Here is a 22,256-nt window from a genome sequence, read left to right on the forward strand (position 1 = left end):
AGCGTTGGTCTACTGGAAGTCTAAAAACGAGTATGGATTTTACAGAAACGGGTATGAATACTAGAAAATATGTGAAAATGAATAAAAAATGAAAATGGTTATGAATTTTAGAGGCTAGGTCTGTAAAATCAGAGGATATAGAAAAATATATAATGCGGTCAGGGTCAGGGCTTGACTGAGCTGCACGTGCTCCCCGAATCCGGTCCATTATATTTTGTTGTTTTGATTTGATGGGCATTATTATTATTTGGCACGATAAAAAAAAGGAAATAATGTGTCGTTCTATTGCGTCGTTCTTATGTGTGTGGACTAAAGTGGCCCTGTATTCTGTAGTTGCTCCTATCAAAACAAGGAATAGAAAATAAACGGAAATAAAATAAAATAAGCAATATTGCCTTAAAAAGATGATGATAGGTCAGCGATCGTGTTATCTCATTAAATATTCAAACCATGTTTGGTCATACAAAAACGCCTTATGCTTGCATCAACTGCTATTGAAAGCTGTTGTCACGTACAGCGCTAGGATCAACGATGAGGAAAGGGCAAGACGAAAATGGAATCTCTGAGGAGGACACGGCTCAGAGTAAAGCAAAGCGACGAGGCAGAAGGTGTAACCCATTCAAGCTAAGAAGAGACGAGACAGATGCTGATGAAAAATACGAAGTCCCTCTGGTCGATTTCGAACCACCGGACGGCGCCAAGAACACAAATCCACGACCATCGTTTGGTTATGAAGAAACTAGCGAGGTTGCAACTCCAATATCACCTCACGCTCTGAAGCTTTTCGAAGCTATCCGAGAAGATGAAATGGATCTAGTCGAAGAGGAGCTCGCCTCCCTTTCGGACAAGCGATCGATCGATAAACTTGGCGGACATGGCCTCGCGCTGATTCACGTAGCAGCTCGATACAATTTTGGGAGAATCGTAAACTCTCTTTTGGATCACGGAGCGGACATCAACGTAGGAACGAGAGAATACCAATGGACAGCCCTTCATCTAGCAGCCAGGTGTGTTTTTAACTTAAATGTATCTACTACGTCAAAAGTTTATCTCCTCGCAAAAATCAATTACCGTACCGATCCCTCACAACACTCGAAATTTGATTCCAATACAAAAGGAAATATCACTTGTACACGGTCACGTACTGGTTCGATGTGATTTTAAAATTTTAAAGGAAGGATAAGTTTTTAGGGATAGATTTACTTTAATTTGTTCGTTTCATGTTCCAAACCGAGCGTTAGGCACTCTAAATAAGTAGGATATACATCTTTTCTTTACTTGAAATGTAAATTTGTACAAGCTGTCAGTTTATACAGTGGTTTATAAATTGCCTTCTTGATCCATCAATTATCCTGGCGTTTCTACGCGTAAATGGATCAAAGCTTCGGGAAAATGTCGCAAAGGAGTATTTGGAACACCTCTGCCAACATTTTGATCAATATACCGGAAAGGTCAGGGCCTATGCAGAAGAAATGTTCACCAAAAAAGTATGAATGTTTTATTCGAAAACGTTGTGTGACTCAGACTCTATTCCTGTTCTATTTGAATTTTGAAGAGGTGCATGCATGTATAATTAATGATGGCGGGATTGTGCGAAAATGTTTCGCAACATTTTTGTGCGAACTAAATTCTAATAATATACTTTTGTCCCAGAGGTTTTCTTTCCTGGTCTTTAAATAAAATTTAAGTGGCTCGGCGGTTCGCCAGTCAAATAGAAAAATAATATATCCAAGGAGCTCGAAAGGCAAGTCACCGTGTTGGGCGTGCGATAAGTTCAACCTGAAAGATTTACAGCGGTTACCAATAACACGCGACCTTTCGCCTTCAAAAGACTCCGATAAAGTTGCGTTTTGGTGGACGTCAATCATGGAGAAGCCGTTGAAATTATTTTGAATTCTGAGACCATTTCAAGGCAACAGAACCAAGAAATTGACAGTTTTATCCTCTGACAGATGGTAAACTTTATGAAAGTTGATTTCCAAGCCAGATTATCTAAAACAATGGGCATCGTTTAGACGAAGCAGTTTTTTTTTTTTTATGAAACATTTGAAATCGCTACACCTGATAATAAATCAGCGATGCGTGCAAGTGAGTAAATTATCACGTGCAGTGAAAATTGAAATTTTTAATTCAAAAATACCTTTTATTTGCGCTTGATCTGGCTCGAGAATCAGTTTAAATAAAGTTTACCTTCTCTTAGCGAGGTAAAATTGTTTGTTTCTTGCCGGTTTACCTTGCAATCTTGTCAGAATTCAAAATAATTTCAACGGCTTTTGTTTGATTGACGTCCACCGAAATGCAACTTTATCCGACTCTTTTGAATGCCGTAGGTCGCGTGTTATTGGTAACTGCTGTAAGGCTGATCGAACAGCTGAGCTAATATTTTAATAAGATTGTCCAGTATTTCGGTTAGACGAAACTAACCTTCATCAAGGGCTAGAACTTGACTTCAGTGAAACGGGAAACGAGCGGTTTATTACAATATCAAATTTACCCTGCCAGCAGAGGTTTCTCTCTAGCAAGTCTTAGCATGTACGAAGTCGTTCGCGTGGACTGTAGTATTTCGCGTAGTCGGCTTGTAGAAAGACTTCCTAGAAGGAAACGTCTGCTAGCAGGGTAAAGTGTTGCGAGCAGATGATCTAGTAACCTCCCACGCAGACGTCCTTAGTGGTTCGTCACGCGTTTCCTCCCCGCGTGACGAACTCCTAAGGACGTCTGCGTGGGAGGCTAATGATCTAGCAGTGAAGTGACTCTTTCAACGAGCGTGACATAGCGTGACAGTTTACTTGTAAAGAATTGAATACATTGCCGAAGCGTAAGATTTCTGGACAATGATTAATGATTGTTCATCGTTGTTCTGTGTGATTCAAGGCTTAGATGTATATAAGTCCTTCCCTGTAGTTTGTTTCCGTCATTATCACCAAACGCGGTATCACTAACAGCCTTTATGAATATTAGTACAGCAGTAACTTAGGCCCAGTTCAGACGCCGAACTTAATTCAAGTTAAGGTCGGCCCAAATCACGAACATCCCGCCTTTTGATTCAGAGGCCGAACTTAATTTACTTGAAGCAAAACCAATCGAAATGTTAGCGTTTCTTTAATTTTTTTTTAAAATTTTTTTAATTTTTTTTTTATTTGAAATACGTTATAATAATTTATACCAGCCAAAGGTACCAGCCATAGTACCTAAAGGCCTTATTAATCCCATGCCCAAAGAAATAGCTATTGGGTGATTTAAAAGTGAAACTATCAAAACAAAATAAATAAATGGAAAGTTCAGTGGAAGCGACCGAGTGACTCTTCTCTCCACTTTTTCCAGATCGAATTGGAATTTGAAGAGAGAGAGGAAACAGAACAGTACTAAACTGTTCTATTTTGTTATAGGTTTAACTGTCTGTCCACTGTAGTCGACGTTCTTTTACCACGAGGCGCTGATCCAACACTCCGTGGCAAGAACGGGAGTATGCCTTTACACCTTGCAGCCCGTAGAGGGAATGACGAAATTGTTAAAGTTCTTTTAGATCAGACTTCGGTTCATGTTGACGAGAAGGATAGCTCTGGAAAAACTGCGCTGCACCTGGCCTGCAGTGAAGGACACAGAAATCTGTGCCAAATCCTGCTCAATTTTGGAGCTAACATAAAGGAAGTTTCAGCGGACAAGATGACACCTCTTCATTGTGCTATTCAAAATGGACATTCAGAAGTCGCGAGAATTATATTGAATCGAGGTAAGATATATCTTATTTATCAGATAGCCCAAACAGTGTTAAGCTTATTGTACAAATCGGTTTTATGTTGTGTGATATGTTCAGAAAAGAATGTACGCTAATGAGATACATGAACTGTGAGATAGACATCACAAGGTGTCCTCTAAAACACAAATAATTCTGTCAAACGTGAAGTCATAGGAAAACGAAAAAAGGTTCGTCTTATATGAAGTACCCAAATTTAGGGCTAGGTGTATTTCTGGACATAAGAAAATGTTGTGAGATCCATGATTAGGATTAATTTATGTGATCAACGGTAGACATATCAAGGTTTCGCCGTATTAGATGTTAGAAGTTGTATTTTTTAGTTTGTTTGAAACCACTTTTTTATCATTCTTTGTTAGTTTTCTCGTTTTCTTCCTGCACAAAAATACAACTTCTAGTAACAACAGCCTTATTAAACGATTACTCTGGACTGGGGTTAGGTTGTGGTAAGGTAGCGACAGTGAACCGGCTCTGTTAAGGCTCGATGCGTAAGTTATTCGCGCATATGGTAGTCAATCTTTCCGCTTTAAATCCGATAGCCGGTTATTGAAACCATCTACACCAACTCTACAATATTACAGACTATTTTGCGCATTAGTACTTCATTTATCGAGCTAAGGAAAAGTGTCAGCACACTAGTTCTGAACTCGCAGGCTATTATGCAATGCCTTTCAAAATTGCAGATTGTTGGTTCATGTCGTAAAAGACAATGGCGTTTAAAAGGATGATTAAAAATCGCACTAGTGATCGGTCATTAGGCCTGGAATAAAAAATAGGCAGTCTCAGACTGCATGTGTCTACTGCAGCACTGGTGTAGAAATGTGATATAAAACAATTGAAGAAAAGGGAAATAAGACTGAAAAGAAAACGAAGAGGGAGGAGTGGAAATAGGATAAAGATAAAAAAATGGTTGTAAAAATGTTGCACAGAATACTGGTGAGAAGAGATTAAGCTGGTATTGCTTACCACAAACATTTTGTTTGAAGAGAACTGTAACTTTATTCTAACATAAACAATATATTATATAATCTTACAACGTGAACCACAACTTTGTAATGAAAGCAATGCAGCAGAGTTCTAAACATAAAGTACTGAAAGCAAAGTTCTAATCTGAAACGTAGGCATAAAATGCAACAGAAACTATTAATTAATCTATACTGAACTTATGTGTGGCAAGTATCATTCTTTGACTCCTGTTGTGTTTCCATAGTTTTCGCATAAATTAACTTTTTCCTAGAGCGGTTAAAAACAAATGTTTTCTGACGTAAAATAATATGGTTACCTATTAATCATTTGCCGAAAAACACACTTGAACGCAAAAATTGCTAAAATTCACGGCGTGTTGATGAAGACCTTTGGCATACCAAATTTCAACCCGCTTATGCAAATCAGTTGTCCTTGATTGCGCATCTAGCATCTGTCGCTTTTCAAACGCATATATGAATTAACAAAGACACAAAAATCAACAAAAAGCTTTTCCAACAAAACATTTTATTGAAATAAACGATGCATTTGTTATAAGAGGCAAAAAACTTTCAGTTTTTTTTGCGTGCGTGCAAACACGCCTGTAAAATTTGAAGACACTCCGTGTTTGTTCAAAGCGATCACTCGCAGTAAATTCGGGTATGTTTGCGATGAAAATTACAGAAGTTACAGAATTCTGGCTCAAATCATCACTTACAGTCAACCCAGGTCACGCGTGAACGATATTTTTGAAATTTGAACGGAGTTTTGAAATTTACATGTCAGTTTTGAAAATCGCAAACGAGATTTCAGAGTTCCCGTATAAATTTCCCTAGCTTATTGACGGTATAAAGCTATGAATTTTTCTTTACATTGCAAAATTGAATATTTCAAGAATAACAATTGTTTCCCAAGTATTTTGAATCTTTTTTTCAGTTAATGCGTCTTTTTCAGAACGATTTCCAGCGAAATGTCCAACATTCCATTCACACGTCGGACATTACAAAGAGAAATTCGAATGTTTATTTCATTCTTGGAAATACTGTTCACGCGTGACCTGGGTTGACTGTAAACTATTTGTAAAAAGCAAATCAACATCAGAAAACATCATTTACCGTATTGTCGCCATTGTCCTGATCCGGAAATACAATCGCTTAGATCTCGGTCAGTCGAGGATTAGCGTCGGCTTTCGATAGGATTCCATTTGGGATTCCTGTGGCATTTACACTCTTACACTCTTTCACTCTTTCACTCTTTCACTCAACCCGATGACATAGTGTCTACGCTTCTCTAGAAGCCGTAGACACAAAAATTCATCCAAATTCAAAGAGTAATATAATTTTTAGAAGTGTTACGGAAATAACTAACATTTAAGTTTTTGTTATCAAGCTGCTGACAGAGATGTTGACACAAACAAGAAGGAACTTGTTGGGGAAGAAGATTTGCAGAGTAACACAGTTTTGCATTTGGCCGCTTGGATTAATGACGTCAAGACTGCCGAACTGTGCCTTGACAACGGCGCTGATGTCAACACTTTAAATTGCAAATCGGCCACAGCGCTTCATTTGGCGGCCATTAAAGGAAACATTGAGATGGCAGATTTGCTGATATCAAGAGGAGCCGATGTCGACACGAAAGATGGAGACTCCAAAACACCCCTTCACAGGTGAGTTTATTATCCTTTTTACTACAGAAATCACCGAGGTGCTGATGAGCGTTCTCGACATTTTGGAGCTGCGGTGCTAATTGAAGGGTAGCGTTTTTCAGGGAGGAGATTATTAGAAGGCGTGCCAGGATGACATCTCCTGGTTCTGCCGTTCCGTTATACCTTGATTCATTTAAATGATAGCCGTTTGTAAGTTGTAAAAGAAGTGCCTGACGCGTCCACCATCCTTCACAAAAAAGGCATGTGATCGCTGTTTTCTCGCGCGAGCACTTGTTTATTTATTTATATTTATTTATTTCATGTACATAGGGCCGCCCTGTTTAACCATACGAAGCTTGTTGAATTTCTCTTGGAAAAGGAAGCCAGATTGAATGCACGTGACAGCGAAGGTCGTTCTCCATTTTTGAATGCTGTCGCTGCTGGTCACGTGGACTCGGCCCGAGTTCTCCTCAAACGTGGAGCTGATATCAGTGCCGCCGACTTGCTCATGAAAACCTGTGTTCACATTGCGGTGGAAAACGAACATTTGAAGATGCTCGCCATGCTTCTGGAGACTCGCCCGGGTGTAAATAATTTGAACAACAAAGATTTGTTGGATAGAGTTCCTCTACACTACGCTGCTAAGACAAAAGATAGCAAGGTAACACAGTGAACCTGTCGTCTAGGTACACTACTCCTTGTATCATTACATGTAACATTTGGTTAATGATGAGAATAAACCAATGTATGTATACTAGCCCCTCCTGAATGTTAAGCCAAACAGTTTTTGTTGTTGCCATCGAATCATTGTTATCAACAAGTTGTGTAGTTGGGGAAAGGACTGGACAAACCTGGCAAGGAATGTCTCTAGTTAATGTAACTTACTAATAATCGGAAACAAATTGCCGGATTCATCGATGTCGATTGTTGGTAGACTGACCAGTAGCTGTACCAGTACCTTGTGTATATTATTCTTTTCTAACTGTATTTGCATGCGCATGAAACTAATTTATCTCCACGCATTTCAAAAATGGTAAAATCGTAATTAAATTGAGAATGATGTATTATTCAGTGAGTAACACTGGCATACTCGGAAAAAAAGAAATCCGAACAACAACAACAATCTTTATTCGTGCCCAGAAATTATACAGTGTTGCATTAATACAAGAAAGAAAAATTACTAAAGAAGAGGGCACAGCCACTTAGAAATTCTCCTAATTTCCCCTAATTGCTAATTTCATTCATGCCCCTTGCTCGCTTACTAAGGAATGTACTCAACGGTTGTGCATTGCTAAGGCTGAGCTCGGTTTTGCTAGGAAGAGGACTGAGCTGACACCATTATTTGCCATAATTTGGCCACTCAGTTAAGTGGCCGTTTATTGATAATATCATATCAAATTACAACAAATCTGGAAATGAGCACCTATTCCCAGCTAAGGAAAAATGGAGGGGGTGGGGAGGGGGCAATGCTTGGAAGCTGTAGCATAAAAGGCCTGTAACCGCGTGCTCAGATGCCTAACTATAGACATATTTAAGATTTTGAAACGCAACGCAGGCTGCATAAAACAATTTATTCCCTTTGGTAATAAATGTCATTTCCTTATTTTCTGTAGATTTTAGAACTCCTGTTATGCAAACAGCAGCTTCATTGTAATTATTGTTTCCAAGACGAGCATCACAAGACACCTCTTCACATCGCAGCAGAGGAGGCCTCGTCCAAACATGTCGAAGCACTTGCAAAGCGCATCTCTGGTATCAACTCGCGAGATGAGCTGGGACGAACACCTCTGCATAGTGCTGCAAGGAAAGGGCAGAGGTAACAGTCTGACCTTTTTAATGTTACACCTGAAATTTTGATCCATGATTATCATGATCATGTCCGATTTTAAGCTTCAAGTTCAGCTGTAAGTCTTCGATTTTAAGCTATAAAATGAGTCAAATAGTACCTTTTCGGGCTCACTTTTAGTTTTGAGTGTTTCAGTATGGTAAATTATCGTAATACCGTTTATGGATTCAGAGGCCATGAAACACACGTATAACCCTGAAGAAGAAACGTCCCATGGAAATGATGAAATGACCCACCTTTGAGACGACTTACTTCGTAAAGTATCCATGTTGCCAACGTCGTTGCCCCGATAAATTGTGTCATCACGCCCGACTAGTTACTGGGGAGAAGCCGATTCGATTCTTTGGTTGCATTTGGGGACTCCTTTTTTTGTTTTGACCCATGCTCGTATTGTCCGAATCATACTCCTGTTATGAATGTTATCAAATGGCAAAAGGTATTTGAGTGTGAAAGTTCTTTTGTCCTTTAATTTGTCGTACACAGCAAATCTCTTTTGACACTTCTGAATATGGGGGCAGACGTTGACAGTAGAGATAACAACCATCGAACACCTCTAATGTGGGCTGCAAAGAGAAACCAGCTAAAATGTGCTGAGATTCTGTTTGACTTCAAAGCATCTCCTGACCTGCAAGACATTGGCGGTGACTCTGCCTTACATGTTGCGTGTGCCCAAGGTCACGCAGCTTTCGTCACGTTACTGTTGGACCGCGGTGCAAGTTTAACGCTTTGTAACAAACAAGAGTTTGCCTGTTTGGAAGTAGCAGCTAAAGCTGGCTCCAACGATGCTGTTATGGCAATTGCCAAGCACAAAAGGTTAGCTAACTTTATTGAGAATAGCTCATTTTAGAATTCCTTCTGATGCAGACTCCAAATATAAACAAAGTAGCGTTTATGTTCAATGGCAAATTCGGTAATCTAAGATTACGATCTCCGAGCACATATATACATCTTTGCTTGATCTGTTATGCTTCCCAGTGTACACCGCAATACACGAAACATTGATAAACGAGAGACCATCCAGGGCACGAAATTAACTTTTTTCTTAAGGAGACATTTGGCTCCTAAATATTCCAAAGTGGTCGCCAAGTCCAAAAAGTTAGTAGCCATTTTTTTCCGAAACGAAAACAAAAAAATATTGAAAATGCGTTATCATGGATGACAATATCAAATCGTAAGCTTTCCTAGCATTAGGAATGCCTGGACGGTTTTGTTGATGTCTAAAAAATAGCAAAATAGCATTCTGGTCACATTAAAAAATGAATATCACCAAAATTTCATGTCTTTGAAAGTTTTTTTTTATTTTTGGAAATTATTCAAAATTCACAGTTCAAAATGAGCTCAACAGCCACGAGCAAACGCAAGACTCATTTTCGTCTCATCGCCCACCAAAACCAACGAAACAACATTGAAAAGACAGTTTCCATCAGCAGAAGTAATTGTGGCTGCTATTTCTTGTCGTTAAGGGATATCCTCTAGCACCAGGGACATTCCCAATTTGTCTTTCGGTAATCCCACGTGGCCATGGAGCGGCAAGATGGGAAAAAACTTCTTCTTGTCGGCATATTTTTCTTCCACGCCCCGTGCGAATTCCAAAACCTCATCCTCGGTCCCGGTTGTACGCGCAGCAATATTTGAAATAAAATTTTCCCGATCCTCGTCGACGCTCATTTTAAATTTAAATCACTCGGTGACATGAATATTAATGAAAGTCCGAAAAAACGGAATCCGCCATCTTGGATTTTCAGAATGCGGTCATGTTCTGAGCCCGCAATATGTACTGTTAGCAAAAGGGACATTTGAATGCACAATATACAACGTAGCGTCTAAATTATCCAAGATGGCGGATGTTGACGGGGAGTTCGTGACGGTTTTGCTACAAATAAACCTCGCCATTCGCACCGAATTTTTTTTTTCGAGCTTTATTTTATTGCACAATACATAAAAGTAGGATACATAAGGGCTCTGGTCGCCAATGTGGCGACTAACTTTCAAATCTTGGTCGCCAACACGGAAAACTTACGCGCATTGGCGACTGTATCAGGCGCAATTTCGTGCCCTGCCATCGCAGTTATGTACGCAACTTAGGCAAAGAGAAAAGCCTGAGAAGAATTCAGGTTTGAACGAGCTCGAGGTTCGAACCTTTGACGTATAGCTATCTGCGGTGTAACATAGGCCAAGGGTTCGAATCCCGTTCAAAACGAGGACATTTTTTCAGGCTTTTTTTTTTCTCATGCACCTGCTGAAGTACCCTGCGACTTATCTAGGAAGATCGAAGGGTCTCTGCTCGCAGGGTACCGCTGAAGTTGACGTAACTGCGATGGTCTCTCACTTATCCTATCTTTCATCCGTAGTTTAAATATATGAATTTTATATATTTCACTTCCATCACGCACACATCACGCATTTACAACTTTATGCCACACACTCTACCCATTCATTCTATTGAAATGGCCAAATTTCGTTTTGGAAATTATAGTAAACAAATAGTACCAACGTAAAGCACTGTATAGTTGAAGTGCTTTCATTTGATCAGCCACATCGTTCGAGAAATGGTTCACCGACTATAAATAAGCGTCGACAGGCTCTGCCAAACGGAGTCCAGCGCAGGAACGGTGCAGGAAGACTCAAGTTCCAAACTTGTCATTGTTGGCTTGCGACTTCTTCCTTGGTGAAGATATGCGTATTTGCAGTGAGTTGAGTTCTCTTTGATTAAGCTCAAATTCGCACTTAAGTTGGCATAATTTCTTCATCGTTTGGCCACCCAATTCACGTTTACGCAAGTTCTTTCCACTGCTGTTTTCTTTGGCTTTGCCCGGTCCCCGAGTCTGAACTGAAATGGCTCTTTGCAAATCGCGCCTACTCAGTGTGACCTCCTTTGGTCACCCATCCAATGGTGTATGTACAAGTTGACATTTCCAAACTTGCATGACCTTGGCCTGGGTTTTACAGCCATATAAAACTGATTTTTGGCTTTACTTTGCGAGGGAATAGGTTAAAAGCGTGTGTTAACTGCGACTCATTTCTGGTCAAAGTGAATTTTGGTCACCTGTTCATGTCCATGCCACTCGCTTGTTTGTACTTTGTCACTCCCTTAATGTGAATTTAGATTTTAAGTGGTCATATTTCTTCTGCCTTCAGGTGGACAGAACTTGAAACCTACGAAACATCAAATGGTCAAACTGCGATCTCACTCCTCATAGAAAATGCCCCAGAAGCTGCCGAAGTCGTTCTGACTCAGTGTCTACATCACTCTGAACACCTAAACCCAACCGACCAAGAATACACTGTTACTTACAATTTCAAGTATCTGGATAAAAATCCTGAAGAAAAAACGCCAAATGGAAGGTTTTCCGCAGTTAAGACGATGATCAAGCACAAGCGCGAAAGGCTTCTCCTTCATCCGCTCACGCTGAAATTCAAGGAACGCAAGTGGGCTTTGTTGGGAAGTTATGTATTCATGGTCGACTTTGTCACATACCTCATACTGATGATACTCTTCACCATATTCCTAGTCGAACAAAGAAAAGGCCAAGACTTCAGACCAGCCAATTACACCCGTAGTGCCCCACGACCACCAAAGATGAATAGAACGTCAGCCCGAGCGTACTTCAAGCCTAAACCCTCCGACATTTACAAGAAGGAAACAGCCTTCACAGAAACAGTACCAGTGATGATCATAATATTTGCCTTGTTCCACATGTGCAGAGAAATTCTGCAGCTCTACGTGGAACGTTGGAACTATTTCAAACACCTCTCCAATTACCTTCACTGGGCCCTCTACATTAGCCTTTCCCTATTCATGGTCCCCTACCTCACATCACTTGAATACCTCGATGACTGGTTCGAGGGTATGAGCGACCCACGTTCTTTGTGGATTATTGGAATTGTAGCCATCTTCGTGTGCTACACGAACATGATGCTGTTTCTTAGAAGATACCGTTTGTTTGGCACCTACATTTCAATGTATATTGAAGTAACCAAGACCGTTTTTCAAGTGATGGTTGTGTTCGTTTTCATCGTCGCGGGGTTCGCGCTGGTCTTCCACATCCTTTTTAAAGAACAGGTCAGTATTATTATGTAACGACTAAAATGTTACACTACCTTCTAGCCCCACAGCAGACTCTTGCCATCTCAAATCCTTCATTTTGCCTTGGATAATGCCTTATAATAGTATCCAACCTCTGGGAAACCCATTTTATCGATTAAGTAGTTTGTTTTATTATAATTATTATAATTATTATAATTATTATTATTATTATTATTATTATTATTATTATTATTATTATCGTCATCATTATTATTATTATCATCATCATCATCATCATCATCATTATCATTATTATTATTATTATTATTATTATTATTATTATTATTATTATTATTATTATTATTATTATTATTTACGATTAGCGTTAGTCTGTTGTGCAAGAACACCTCCCAAAAAAATTCTGGCCCAACAAGAGAAGGAATCGAAAGAGAATTAAGACTTATAATGTCACCAACTCTCTACCGCCGGGTCCCTCGAAATTGCCAGGGAAGTCATCGTTGAATATTTAATTTAGTCAACTGCGTTGACTGTGTCTTACCTTGATATCTGGATTAGGGCAAGGTTATAACAGGAAAACCTATAAAGAAACCTTTGCTGATGCATCCATAGTTAAATAATTTTACATTCTTTTTCACATTGGTTTAGATAGAGACCGGCAAAACTGGACCGTAACCCTAACATAGACTTAACAAATCTATATCTTCGCTGTTTTAGTAGACAAGATCATCAAACGTAGCTGTTTCACTAATTTAAACGGCCTGTTTCCAGCGGTGTCAATGGTTTTTCCTTTCCTGGTCTGCATCAATATTTTAAATCACCGTGATAAAGTGATAAACAGCTCTGAGAATGCAATCCAGAGATACACGTTGTAGAATTTCACATTCGTTTCTACTGCCTTCTTGTAGGACATTTCGATTAGTTTTGTAGAGATAGGTAGATATGGTCGCTCTTTGGACTAAACCAACGTTAACGAGCTACACAGATACTGCACAAAAGTAATTCGGATAAATTACGAAAAGTTACGAGAATTTCGACGAAAATGGCGAATCTGTGCAGACATGATTTATTTTCGGTGAAATTTCACCGAGGTGGGTAAAAAAGTGTTTCCAAAGTTCGTTGCTCTATAGGAAGTTTTGCGCAAACTAAAGAGCAACGAACTTTCGAAACATTATGGAAAACAGTGGAGACGAATGTGAAATTCTTCAACTAATTTTGGACCACCAATCATGGTTTCTCGCAACTCTTTATCACTTTTAAGTGATTAAAATCACGGTAATTAATTTTGAAAGTAGGCCAGGTGACGCAAAAGCATTGCCACCGCTGAAAAGAGAACCTTAAAATTAGAAAAAACAAATTGAAATGTTTCATTTCCTAGTTTAACTGATTATACTTAATTTTATTGACCAATGTTTTCGCGCTAATGAAAATTTATTTCCTGATAATGAAAGGCAAAAGGTGTAGTTAGGGCGTTTGAAGATCCTCGCGGGAAGAGGAGAAACGTGAACACGATAATTGCCAGAAAATGTGCAGCGTGGTTTAGGTGGGGAGTTGATTGAAGGATAGAGCTAAGACTTGCTTGATTGTTGCGTTGACTGTATCTCTGTTGTAATGAATTTTTTCCTCGTTAAAGAACGTAAAGAAGCGTCTAATGTTTGTTCATTCTCTTAAAGGTTTGTTATTTCCATTAAATTGAACTGATATTCGCATTAATAAACGTTCTTCTCTATGTAAAACGCCTTATTGACGACACCGAAAATTAAAACGTTTGTCTATTTTCATACAATGATTACGCATTCCCTTTAATGGTTTAATTTTTAACACCAATGCAAATGTATTTCCTGATAATGAAGGGCAAAAGGTGTATCCTTTCATGATGCTTACTTGGGATACGGTTTCGACGAACTCTGTGCTCCATTACTGCGAAACCAGTGTGCCCATGTACAGCATCGTTATTAAATTGAAGCATTCATATAAATCCATTGGGAAATTAGTCAGAAACCACGTAACTAAAAATATTTTGTAGTTGAAATTTTATTCGCGCAATGGAACGTTAACCCTGGGTTCATGAATCTTCATTCGCACTAAAGAATGTTGTTTTCGATAAAACAAACGCTATTCTAATTGGCCTTAATTAATCTTCTTTTCGATGCGAAACTCCTTAATGACTCTGCTACAAAGTGAAATGTTTCATTTCCTAGTTAAACTGACTATACATTAATTTTATTGACGAATGTTTCCGCGCTAATGAAAATTAATTTCCTGATAATGAAGGGCAAAAGGTTTACTAGTAATTTTAGGCGATCTTTCTAGCAGTATCAATATAATGATTTTTTGTTAACTCTCACATACTCTATCATATACCCTTTTTACCTGGATGACTTGCAAACTTACAAGCTGTTAATTGTTGTGCAAAATTATTCCATTACAGAAAGGATTCCATACAGTGCACCATTCTCTTCTGCGTGTGTTGGTAATGATGATTGGTGAAATGGACTTTGGAGCAACCTTCATAGACTCAATAGGCGAAGAAAGTGATAAAAACCAGAACCCTTTGAATCCATTTCCTCCTGTGGGTTTTTGGTTCCTCTTTATCTGTTTGTTTTTGCTGACCATCGCGCTGATGAACTTGTTGGTAAGAAAATATCCTTCGTCTCCAATTTTATAAAGTTGTTTATAATTAAAATTTCCCTTAATTAGCATGAGGTTGAAAATGTCCGCGTATACAAAGGTTCAGCTGAGATGTGCTGTAATTTGTTATTTGGCTGTTTTATGTCCCAACAGAGATTGAGAAACGTAAACTCCCATATACTTTCTTTTGCTAAATGCGTGCGAGTATTATTTCACTGTTATGTGTATCATATTTGAAAGATAATCGACAAACTATTGAACCAATCAATCGCTTTCCAATTTGTTTAAAATGGCAAGTTTTCTAAATATGGTTCTTAGCAAAACTGACTATCAATCACTTTTTCCTGTCCAATGAATCAATGAATGTTGTTAAACGAAATAAAACCGGGTTCGGTTCCATTTAAAACTGTTCAGCGATACACCGTTCATCAATTGCTGACCGAGTTTACCGGTTGACCGAGTCAACTCCGAGTCCGAGTCAAATCCGAGTCCGTGTCATGTGACCGAGTCACTGGTCAGCGGTTTTTTTTCACTAATACCAAAAGTTTTACCAAAAATATCGCATTGAATAGGAACTTTCTTTTGCCAAATTCTTTCATGGTCCAAGAGGGTACGACTTCTGTGCAACACTGAATGCTTGATGGAGGAAACCATTGGTTTTGGAAGTTCGAACGCGCAGATGAACAACGAACGCTTGATCGGTCCCAGACTAGCTCGATAAATTACTTTGTAATAACCCGAATAAGGTCGAATAAGCTCTCAGCGAGGTAAATATTGGAGAGAAATAGAGTTTTCCCTGTAATTATATATCACTGTCTATAAAATAAACGAAGAGAGAGTTTTGCATTTACTGGCCTCGGCCTCGCAAAAGTGGAAACAACTGAACAAGACAATAGGCCTTATCACGGTTTTCGACGCCATTTTGAGTGGGGGGGGGGGGGGGACAGGGGGGCGGGAGCCCGGGAGAATAGGGGGCGGGAGGAGTACGGGAGACGGGAGAAGAAAGGGCGGGAGGCGGGAGTTCTAAGAGGACGGGAAGCGGGAGGGCAATACAAAACGGTGAATTTCTTTACTTATTAATGCGCTAGAATACTATCAAAAAAAGAATTCAACAATGTTGTTCAATGTTATTTGTCTTCCATTTAGCGTCCTCCGAGGCTTTACACAATATTTTATAGCCGAAGGCACACGAAAATTCGTGCTCAGGCGAAAACTCGTGCTCAGGGTTGCTTCCGGTGAAATTGTAAACCCTTTCATGGTGTTACGTCATAGCGCGTGAAATGTCAAGCGTGGCATGTGCACACATGTGTGAGTGCCGCGCAAGTTTTAAGAAGTCTCAAGTCGCAAGGTGAGCAAGTACGCGTCTTGTAAATTTAGTATCAGAGATTCAATGTCGTCAAAGACCATTTTAGTAGTTCTTAGTATTTTTCGGTGCGGTAGTGAGAAATCTGGGTCATGGACGACCTTCTTGGGAGTTAGCTCCCAATGACCGTCAATCGGGACTGTACTAAAGATTTTGCTGTATGGTGTATGGGAATTTGCGAACGGAATGCTATTTCAATGAGCACGTGGAGAGTGCGGAGTGGTTCGTTTTGAAAGGACACCGTTTTTCGTTTTGGACATTGCAAAATCGATTCCTATTACAATAGGTAGCCAAACAGCATGGGAAGCAATCAGGAACGACTTTATAGAAAAGAGGAGTAGGATTAGGAGTAGAAGGAGATCAGTGCCGCCTCCTCTGCACATTGATGAAGACTTCTTTTTAATGAACAGTTTGTCATACGGTGGCCCAATTTCGGACGCTTTTTGCATTTAATGCAGTAATTCTTTCCTCAGAGCAGTAGCAGCGAGCTTAGAATTCACCACCAGTAACCCAGAGATTTATACCTTGAATTAAAAGTAGGTCCTAAAGTTTCATTTTACCTTTTCCCGAACTAAAAGCAATTTTTTCACGCAGTTTTAGGGAGTAAGGATATCGAGAAAGATATCAAGATTATAATTAGTGTATCAAGTAAACGCGATGGATCCGCAATAAGGCGCCGAGAATTAGGCAGACATACCGAACTCTAAACTGGGCCGTTTGGCTGCCAGCTCGCCATTTCCTACTTCCCCATTTGAATTACGTGATCCCAACTTGTGAATGAATAATTAAGAAATGCAACAACTATTACACTGCACGATGGACAAGACTGTTGTCACTGAAAGAATGGTTAAACCGTCAAACAAGACGAACATGTTAGTCAAAAATTAAATACAAACAGCGGTGATAAACATAATGAACTTGTGCATTTTAGCTTGACGTAGTATATGAAACGTCAAGTTACATAAAATACGCAAGTTTATTATGTTTATCACCGCTGCTTGCATTTTATTTCTGATCAAGCTCCGATGGCTCAAAAACAAAAGTCTTTATGTTAGTCAAAACTTCATTAACTCAGAGTACAAAACCTATCAATAATGTTAACGTTAATCAAAATATATATAGTAAAAAAATGAATAATGAAAGGCCTGAGAATGGTACGTCCTGGTACAGCTTTATGACTAATACGGGTTTTGAAGCCTTCTAATTTACTCGGGGACGGGAGAAACGCGAAAAAGGGCGGGAGGCGGGAGGTTCCGACCCCCCTGTCCCCCCCCCACTTTTGACGAGTAGGCAAACAGGCTTGAAATAACAATGTTTTTTATGGAAATCCGATGTCAAATAATTTTCATAAAACATCGCTTCGGAAAAATTCATGAATTGGAAACTTTTGGCACTAGGAAAAGGATTTTAAATAAAAAAATTGGAGGGATGTAATTTTGTCCGAAAGCGTCCAGTCGTGTTTTGAATAGGCCTTATCACGGTTTTCGACGCCATTTTGACGGGTAGGCAAACAGGCTTGAAATAACAGTGTTTGCATGAAAATCCGATGTAAAATAATTTTCATAAAACATCGCTTCTGAAAAATTCATGAATTGGAAACTTTTGGCACTAGGAAAAGGATTTTAAGGAAAAAATTGGAGGGATGTAGCTGTGACAGAAAGCGTCCAGTCGTGTTTTGAACTTCCCATACATTTCCCTGTATTTTATATACTTTTGTACATCATAAACATAATCTGTGATATGTTATATCCTCCTTTTCCCCTTCTACTGACTTATACCTGAAAAATCAAGCCCTTCAGCTTAATTATGCTTCACCAGTAGGTTTGATCTTCGGTAACAAACACCCTAAGATGGTTCAGCCCAACACCCTAAGATGGTTCCGCCCTACGTGACTCAAAAATGAGTAACACATTTGCTGAACAGCCATAACATACATAAATTAGTACATGGAAAATGCAAAGTAAATAAATTGATCCCCTTTTTACCTTTTTGGTCAACGGCAGAGGATGATTAAGACCTTAACATACATTTTATGTTTTTTTAATTTAACATTTGCCACCTATCCTTGTAAAGATGAAGATCTAGCTGACACAACTGTTTCATGGGAACTATCATTATTGCTGTAGGAACCACTGTAGAAATAAAAAAATCTATTGAACATAATTCAATTCTGTCAACAATATTATTGATGCACTTACATGTATAATGGCCATAACAAATTCTAAATCCATATCCTCAGGAAGAAATCAGCTCCATGTTTCTCTTTTAAGATTTGTAGTATATGTAAGTCCAAGCTTGTACAAAAACATTCAGCACATTTTTGAACTACATTTATGGCTTACATTTGTTTCTGATTGGACTGGTGCTGGCCTTGATATTAGTAAATTAGATTTAAGAAACTTTGGTCCAGTATAGTTTTCATGAACAGGTAAGTTATTAAAGATGACGACCAATTTGCAACTGTACCATGTATTGTCCTTCTTGTCATCATTCACAGCTACAAAAAGTTTCCTTTTTGAGAAATTTCCCCCCATTTTTCTTTTGCCTTGGGTAATACCATCCTTGATTGGAGAGTCCTCAGAGATGATACTTGTACAACCTATGGCATAAGTTTTATTGCACCTTGAAATTTTCACCATGGTTGAATGATCAAATTATACACAAGAAACAAGTTTTCAAAGGATGTATAGCTTAAACTAGATACATGTAATTTCTTGGGAACAAACAAAAATAAATTTCTCTACCACACAGCTGTTTGATGTTATCTTTCAACTCTTACTGTATTGATAAAAAAATTGCATATGTAGCTTAAAATACTTTTACTTTAAATTGAACCGTATCTTTTGCTGCTTTAGATGGATAAATAAAGCGAATTGTTTAATATTGTTAAACTTTTGCTAAATAAAATTCACTCTTCAAGGAATTCAAACATACTTTAGGCAATTGTACCCTGGGGTGTACAGAATTTACCTTTTTTTTGTAGGGGGGGGGGGGGAGATGATGTACGGTGTTTCGCTTATTGTTTTAATATTATAAGCTTAATTGATCAATGATCTTTAAAGCTTCGAAAAATGCTTTTCCAAAATATTGGGTTGACAAAGAAAAGTTTTGTAATGGCTTACCACTGGGGCTCCTTTTGCGCGCTCGAGATCCCGCGCTGGAAAAGATAACTCCTCGTCGCTACTGTCACTGCAAACAAAAATCGCTGGCGTTAAACATGCAGGTTCAATTTATAGAAAATCCGTTTCATAAGTGTGACAAAAAGTAGGATAAACTTTTAAAATGTCATTATTACTCCCCGCATGGCAGCCAACATGGTCGCAGCTTCCCACACTAAAATTGTTCGTCATTTGTGCGAGCAATTTTTACCCTAGATGCGTTCCTCCTTTAAAAGTGACGAAAGCCGTATTTATTTACCTGTTGATGGTCAAAACTTCCACAGACTTAAGAAGTTGTAGAGGGTAAAGAACAAATTATTTACATAATTTCGCTGGTATACCAAGGAAACGAATAGAAGAAAACGGACTTAACTTACGCATTTAATCCCGTCCCTGTGCTTTATATCTGTTCAGAAGTGAAAATAAAAAAAACTCTCAATTATCAACAGCACTTAATTTATGTAAAGAAGACAACTACAGCTGTATGTAAAGTCATTATGATGTAAATAATTTGATAAACATTGTACTTACCACTTGCCATCTTCGCCATTCCGAAAGACAAACCTCGTGGCCAGGAGTTTGAAAGATATACCGCTGACCAGTGACTCGGTCGATTGACTCGGACTGGGATGTGACTCGGGCTCGGAGTTGACTCGGGAAACGGGATTACTCATTGCTGACCAGGAATCGCTACAGCTTTGTTCGTCAACCAACATTAAACCGTGTTCACTGGCTTGAGAGAGAATAAAAACTGCCTTACCTGCGAACTAGTTGTTTCCGATTATACAGAAACCAACACTAAATGTTCGCGACCGTCCTGGCTCGTTCAGGTTTTTGGATTAAAGAACTGACCTTCGTTGTTGTAAATGGAATTATTTTTCTCACAGGTCGGTTTGGCTGTTGGAGATACTGAGATGATGAAGAAGTACGCTACTATTGAGAGACTGGGAATGCAGCTTCAGCATCATATACAGATTGAAGAAGCTTATCCCACTTTCATAATCCGAAGGGCTTACCAAATGGTGTATGTTGAAAAGCCCAACAAGTTGCCAAGGTCTTACAGGTGTGGAATCAGTTTAAATGTATTCATTTCTGTATTTTGTAAGCTGTGGTGTGTTTCAATCAAAGGGCATGTATACCCTTAGATTGAAACAAACTACAGCTTACTATCTTTAAAATATCGGAGAAGTGATAGTAAACTAAAGGAACGACAAAGTTCGTGAAGGATTAGCAGGATTAGCCCATATGTAACGCATACATTGGGTGGGTAACAGTGATTGACAGCGGAAGACAGAGTCGCCTTAAAAATGCTGGCGTCCGATCTCTGCAGAGAGACTGAAAAGCAAACAGGTATTGTTGTCGGCTAACCCAGCATACATTCGTTTATTGTATGAAATTTTGCCTTCATCCTACCACCATTGTCAAGCGACAGACTGAAAGTGTGTTTATCGTGGTAAAGTCAAATTACTATACGTCACAAATATGGTACACTCAATTTTTTGCGGTAAAATATTCCCAGGTGTGACTTCATCCATAAGCAACCTTGAGATCGAAGTGCGAATACGAGTAGAAGTAGGAGTACGCCTCTTTTCCTTCGGCTTAGTTCTTGCCAACCAGTAGAGAAGAAAGCACTAAACTAATCATGAAGTCGCACTGTGAAAAGTGTCTTCAAGACACATAAAAGCCGATGAAGTTATTTTGGGTGCATTATCCGTCTTTTCAGTTCCCGTCTTTATACGCATAATCAAACTGATGAGACGATCTATACTTTGTGTGTTGTTTCAAGAAAAGCACATTCGGCTATTAACTTTGTTATTCATTTTTTCCGAGTTTTGAGTACCCTGCAGTGTCAAGTTCATTATAGTCATGACATTTATCCTATCTTGTCTTACATCACAGAGTGGTGGAGTGGCTACAGGCAAGATTTGCTGAAGTCAGTCCAGAAGCGCCTGAAGAGAGCCAACCATCTGAACTCTCTAATGTGAAAGCCGAAATAATGAAGAACAAGAAGAGGATCAAGTCGATGATGGCCATGTTAGAATCGCAGAACAAGCTGCTCAGAGCCCTCGCAGTAACAATCGACCCCAAGTTTCAGTTGCCAGATGATCCCGAGGGCAATATGGGATCTGATAACACGGATGCTGGACTAAAAGCATCACTTGAACCAGAACTGGAAATGGAAAAGCCATTGGATGACACGCGTGGATGATGGAAAGTTTCCAAGTGAATGCTTCAATCTGTTTTGTTGCACTCTGTGTAATATCCTGGGAAACCGAGATTCTCAGTCTTGAGCATTTCGTAGCCGACAGGTTGTTTCCCGAAGGCTGTTAGTGTCCACATTACACTGGATGCCCCCTGGTTATTAGACTGGCATGCTTATTAACCACGAAAAAACTTGGCTGGGCTAATTAAAAATTAAACTCATTGCAACAATGTACGAGTGTACGTCTATCAATATTTTTATTGAAGTCAATCTTTTGTTCACTGTGTGCGTACCTACTATCTTTAAACATTTCAGCTGCCAGGATACCCGTGTAACTCAGTTACCTGTGCCAGGCTGATGTTCACATTGTATCGGATCCATTTTGGACTCGAAACAAAAATTTGCGTGGATAGATCTTTCGATCATGTTGTACCTGCTATTCTGCGCACCATTTGAGCAAGTCTTTATTTTGTTTGTTACTTGGTCTTGAAGCAGGTGTAGTAAATATGTGTTTGTATATTTAGGACATCATTCAGGTAATAAATGAGCAAATTACAGCAACTTAAGCATTTTATAACAAAACTTGGGAAATGGCTTGACTTGTCAATAAACCTTATTCGCTTCGTTGTTTTGTGTCCCCATTACAGA

The 22,256-nt window shown here is 39.1% G+C and overlaps 1 protein-coding gene and 1 long non-coding RNA gene across 2 annotated transcripts; one reads left to right on the forward strand and one right to left on the reverse strand.

Moving 5' to 3' along the window:
- Positions 1-475: 475 nt before the first annotated feature.
- LOC146483825 (uncharacterized) lies at positions 476-22,169 on the forward strand. Its single transcript, XM_085105969.1, has 10 exons — positions 476-1,007; positions 3,387-3,730; positions 6,107-6,383; positions 6,693-7,023; positions 7,976-8,178; positions 8,692-9,021; positions 11,347-12,271; positions 14,685-14,888; positions 20,293-20,468; positions 21,305-22,169. The coding sequence occupies exons 1-10, from the start codon at positions 532-534 to the stop codon at positions 21,612-21,614; spliced, it is 3,576 nt and encodes a 1,191-aa protein (XP_084962095.1). The 5' UTR covers positions 476-531; the 3' UTR covers positions 21,615-22,169.
- On the reverse strand, positions 17,591-19,235 carry LOC146483826 (uncharacterized). The gene is made up of 2 exons (XR_014863841.1): positions 18,714-19,235; positions 17,591-18,379 (listed from the first exon to the last, which is right to left on the reverse strand). It is a non-coding gene; the product is annotated as an uncharacterized LOC146483826 (long non-coding RNA).
- Positions 22,170-22,256: the final 87 nt, after the last annotated feature.

This window comes from Pavona decussata, unplaced genomic scaffold (assembly GCF_977016875.1).
Source record: "Pavona decussata unplaced genomic scaffold, jaPavDecu1.1 SCAFFOLD_38, whole genome shotgun sequence".
Lineage (NCBI taxonomy): Eukaryota > Metazoa > Cnidaria > Anthozoa > Scleractinia > Agariciidae > Pavona > Pavona decussata.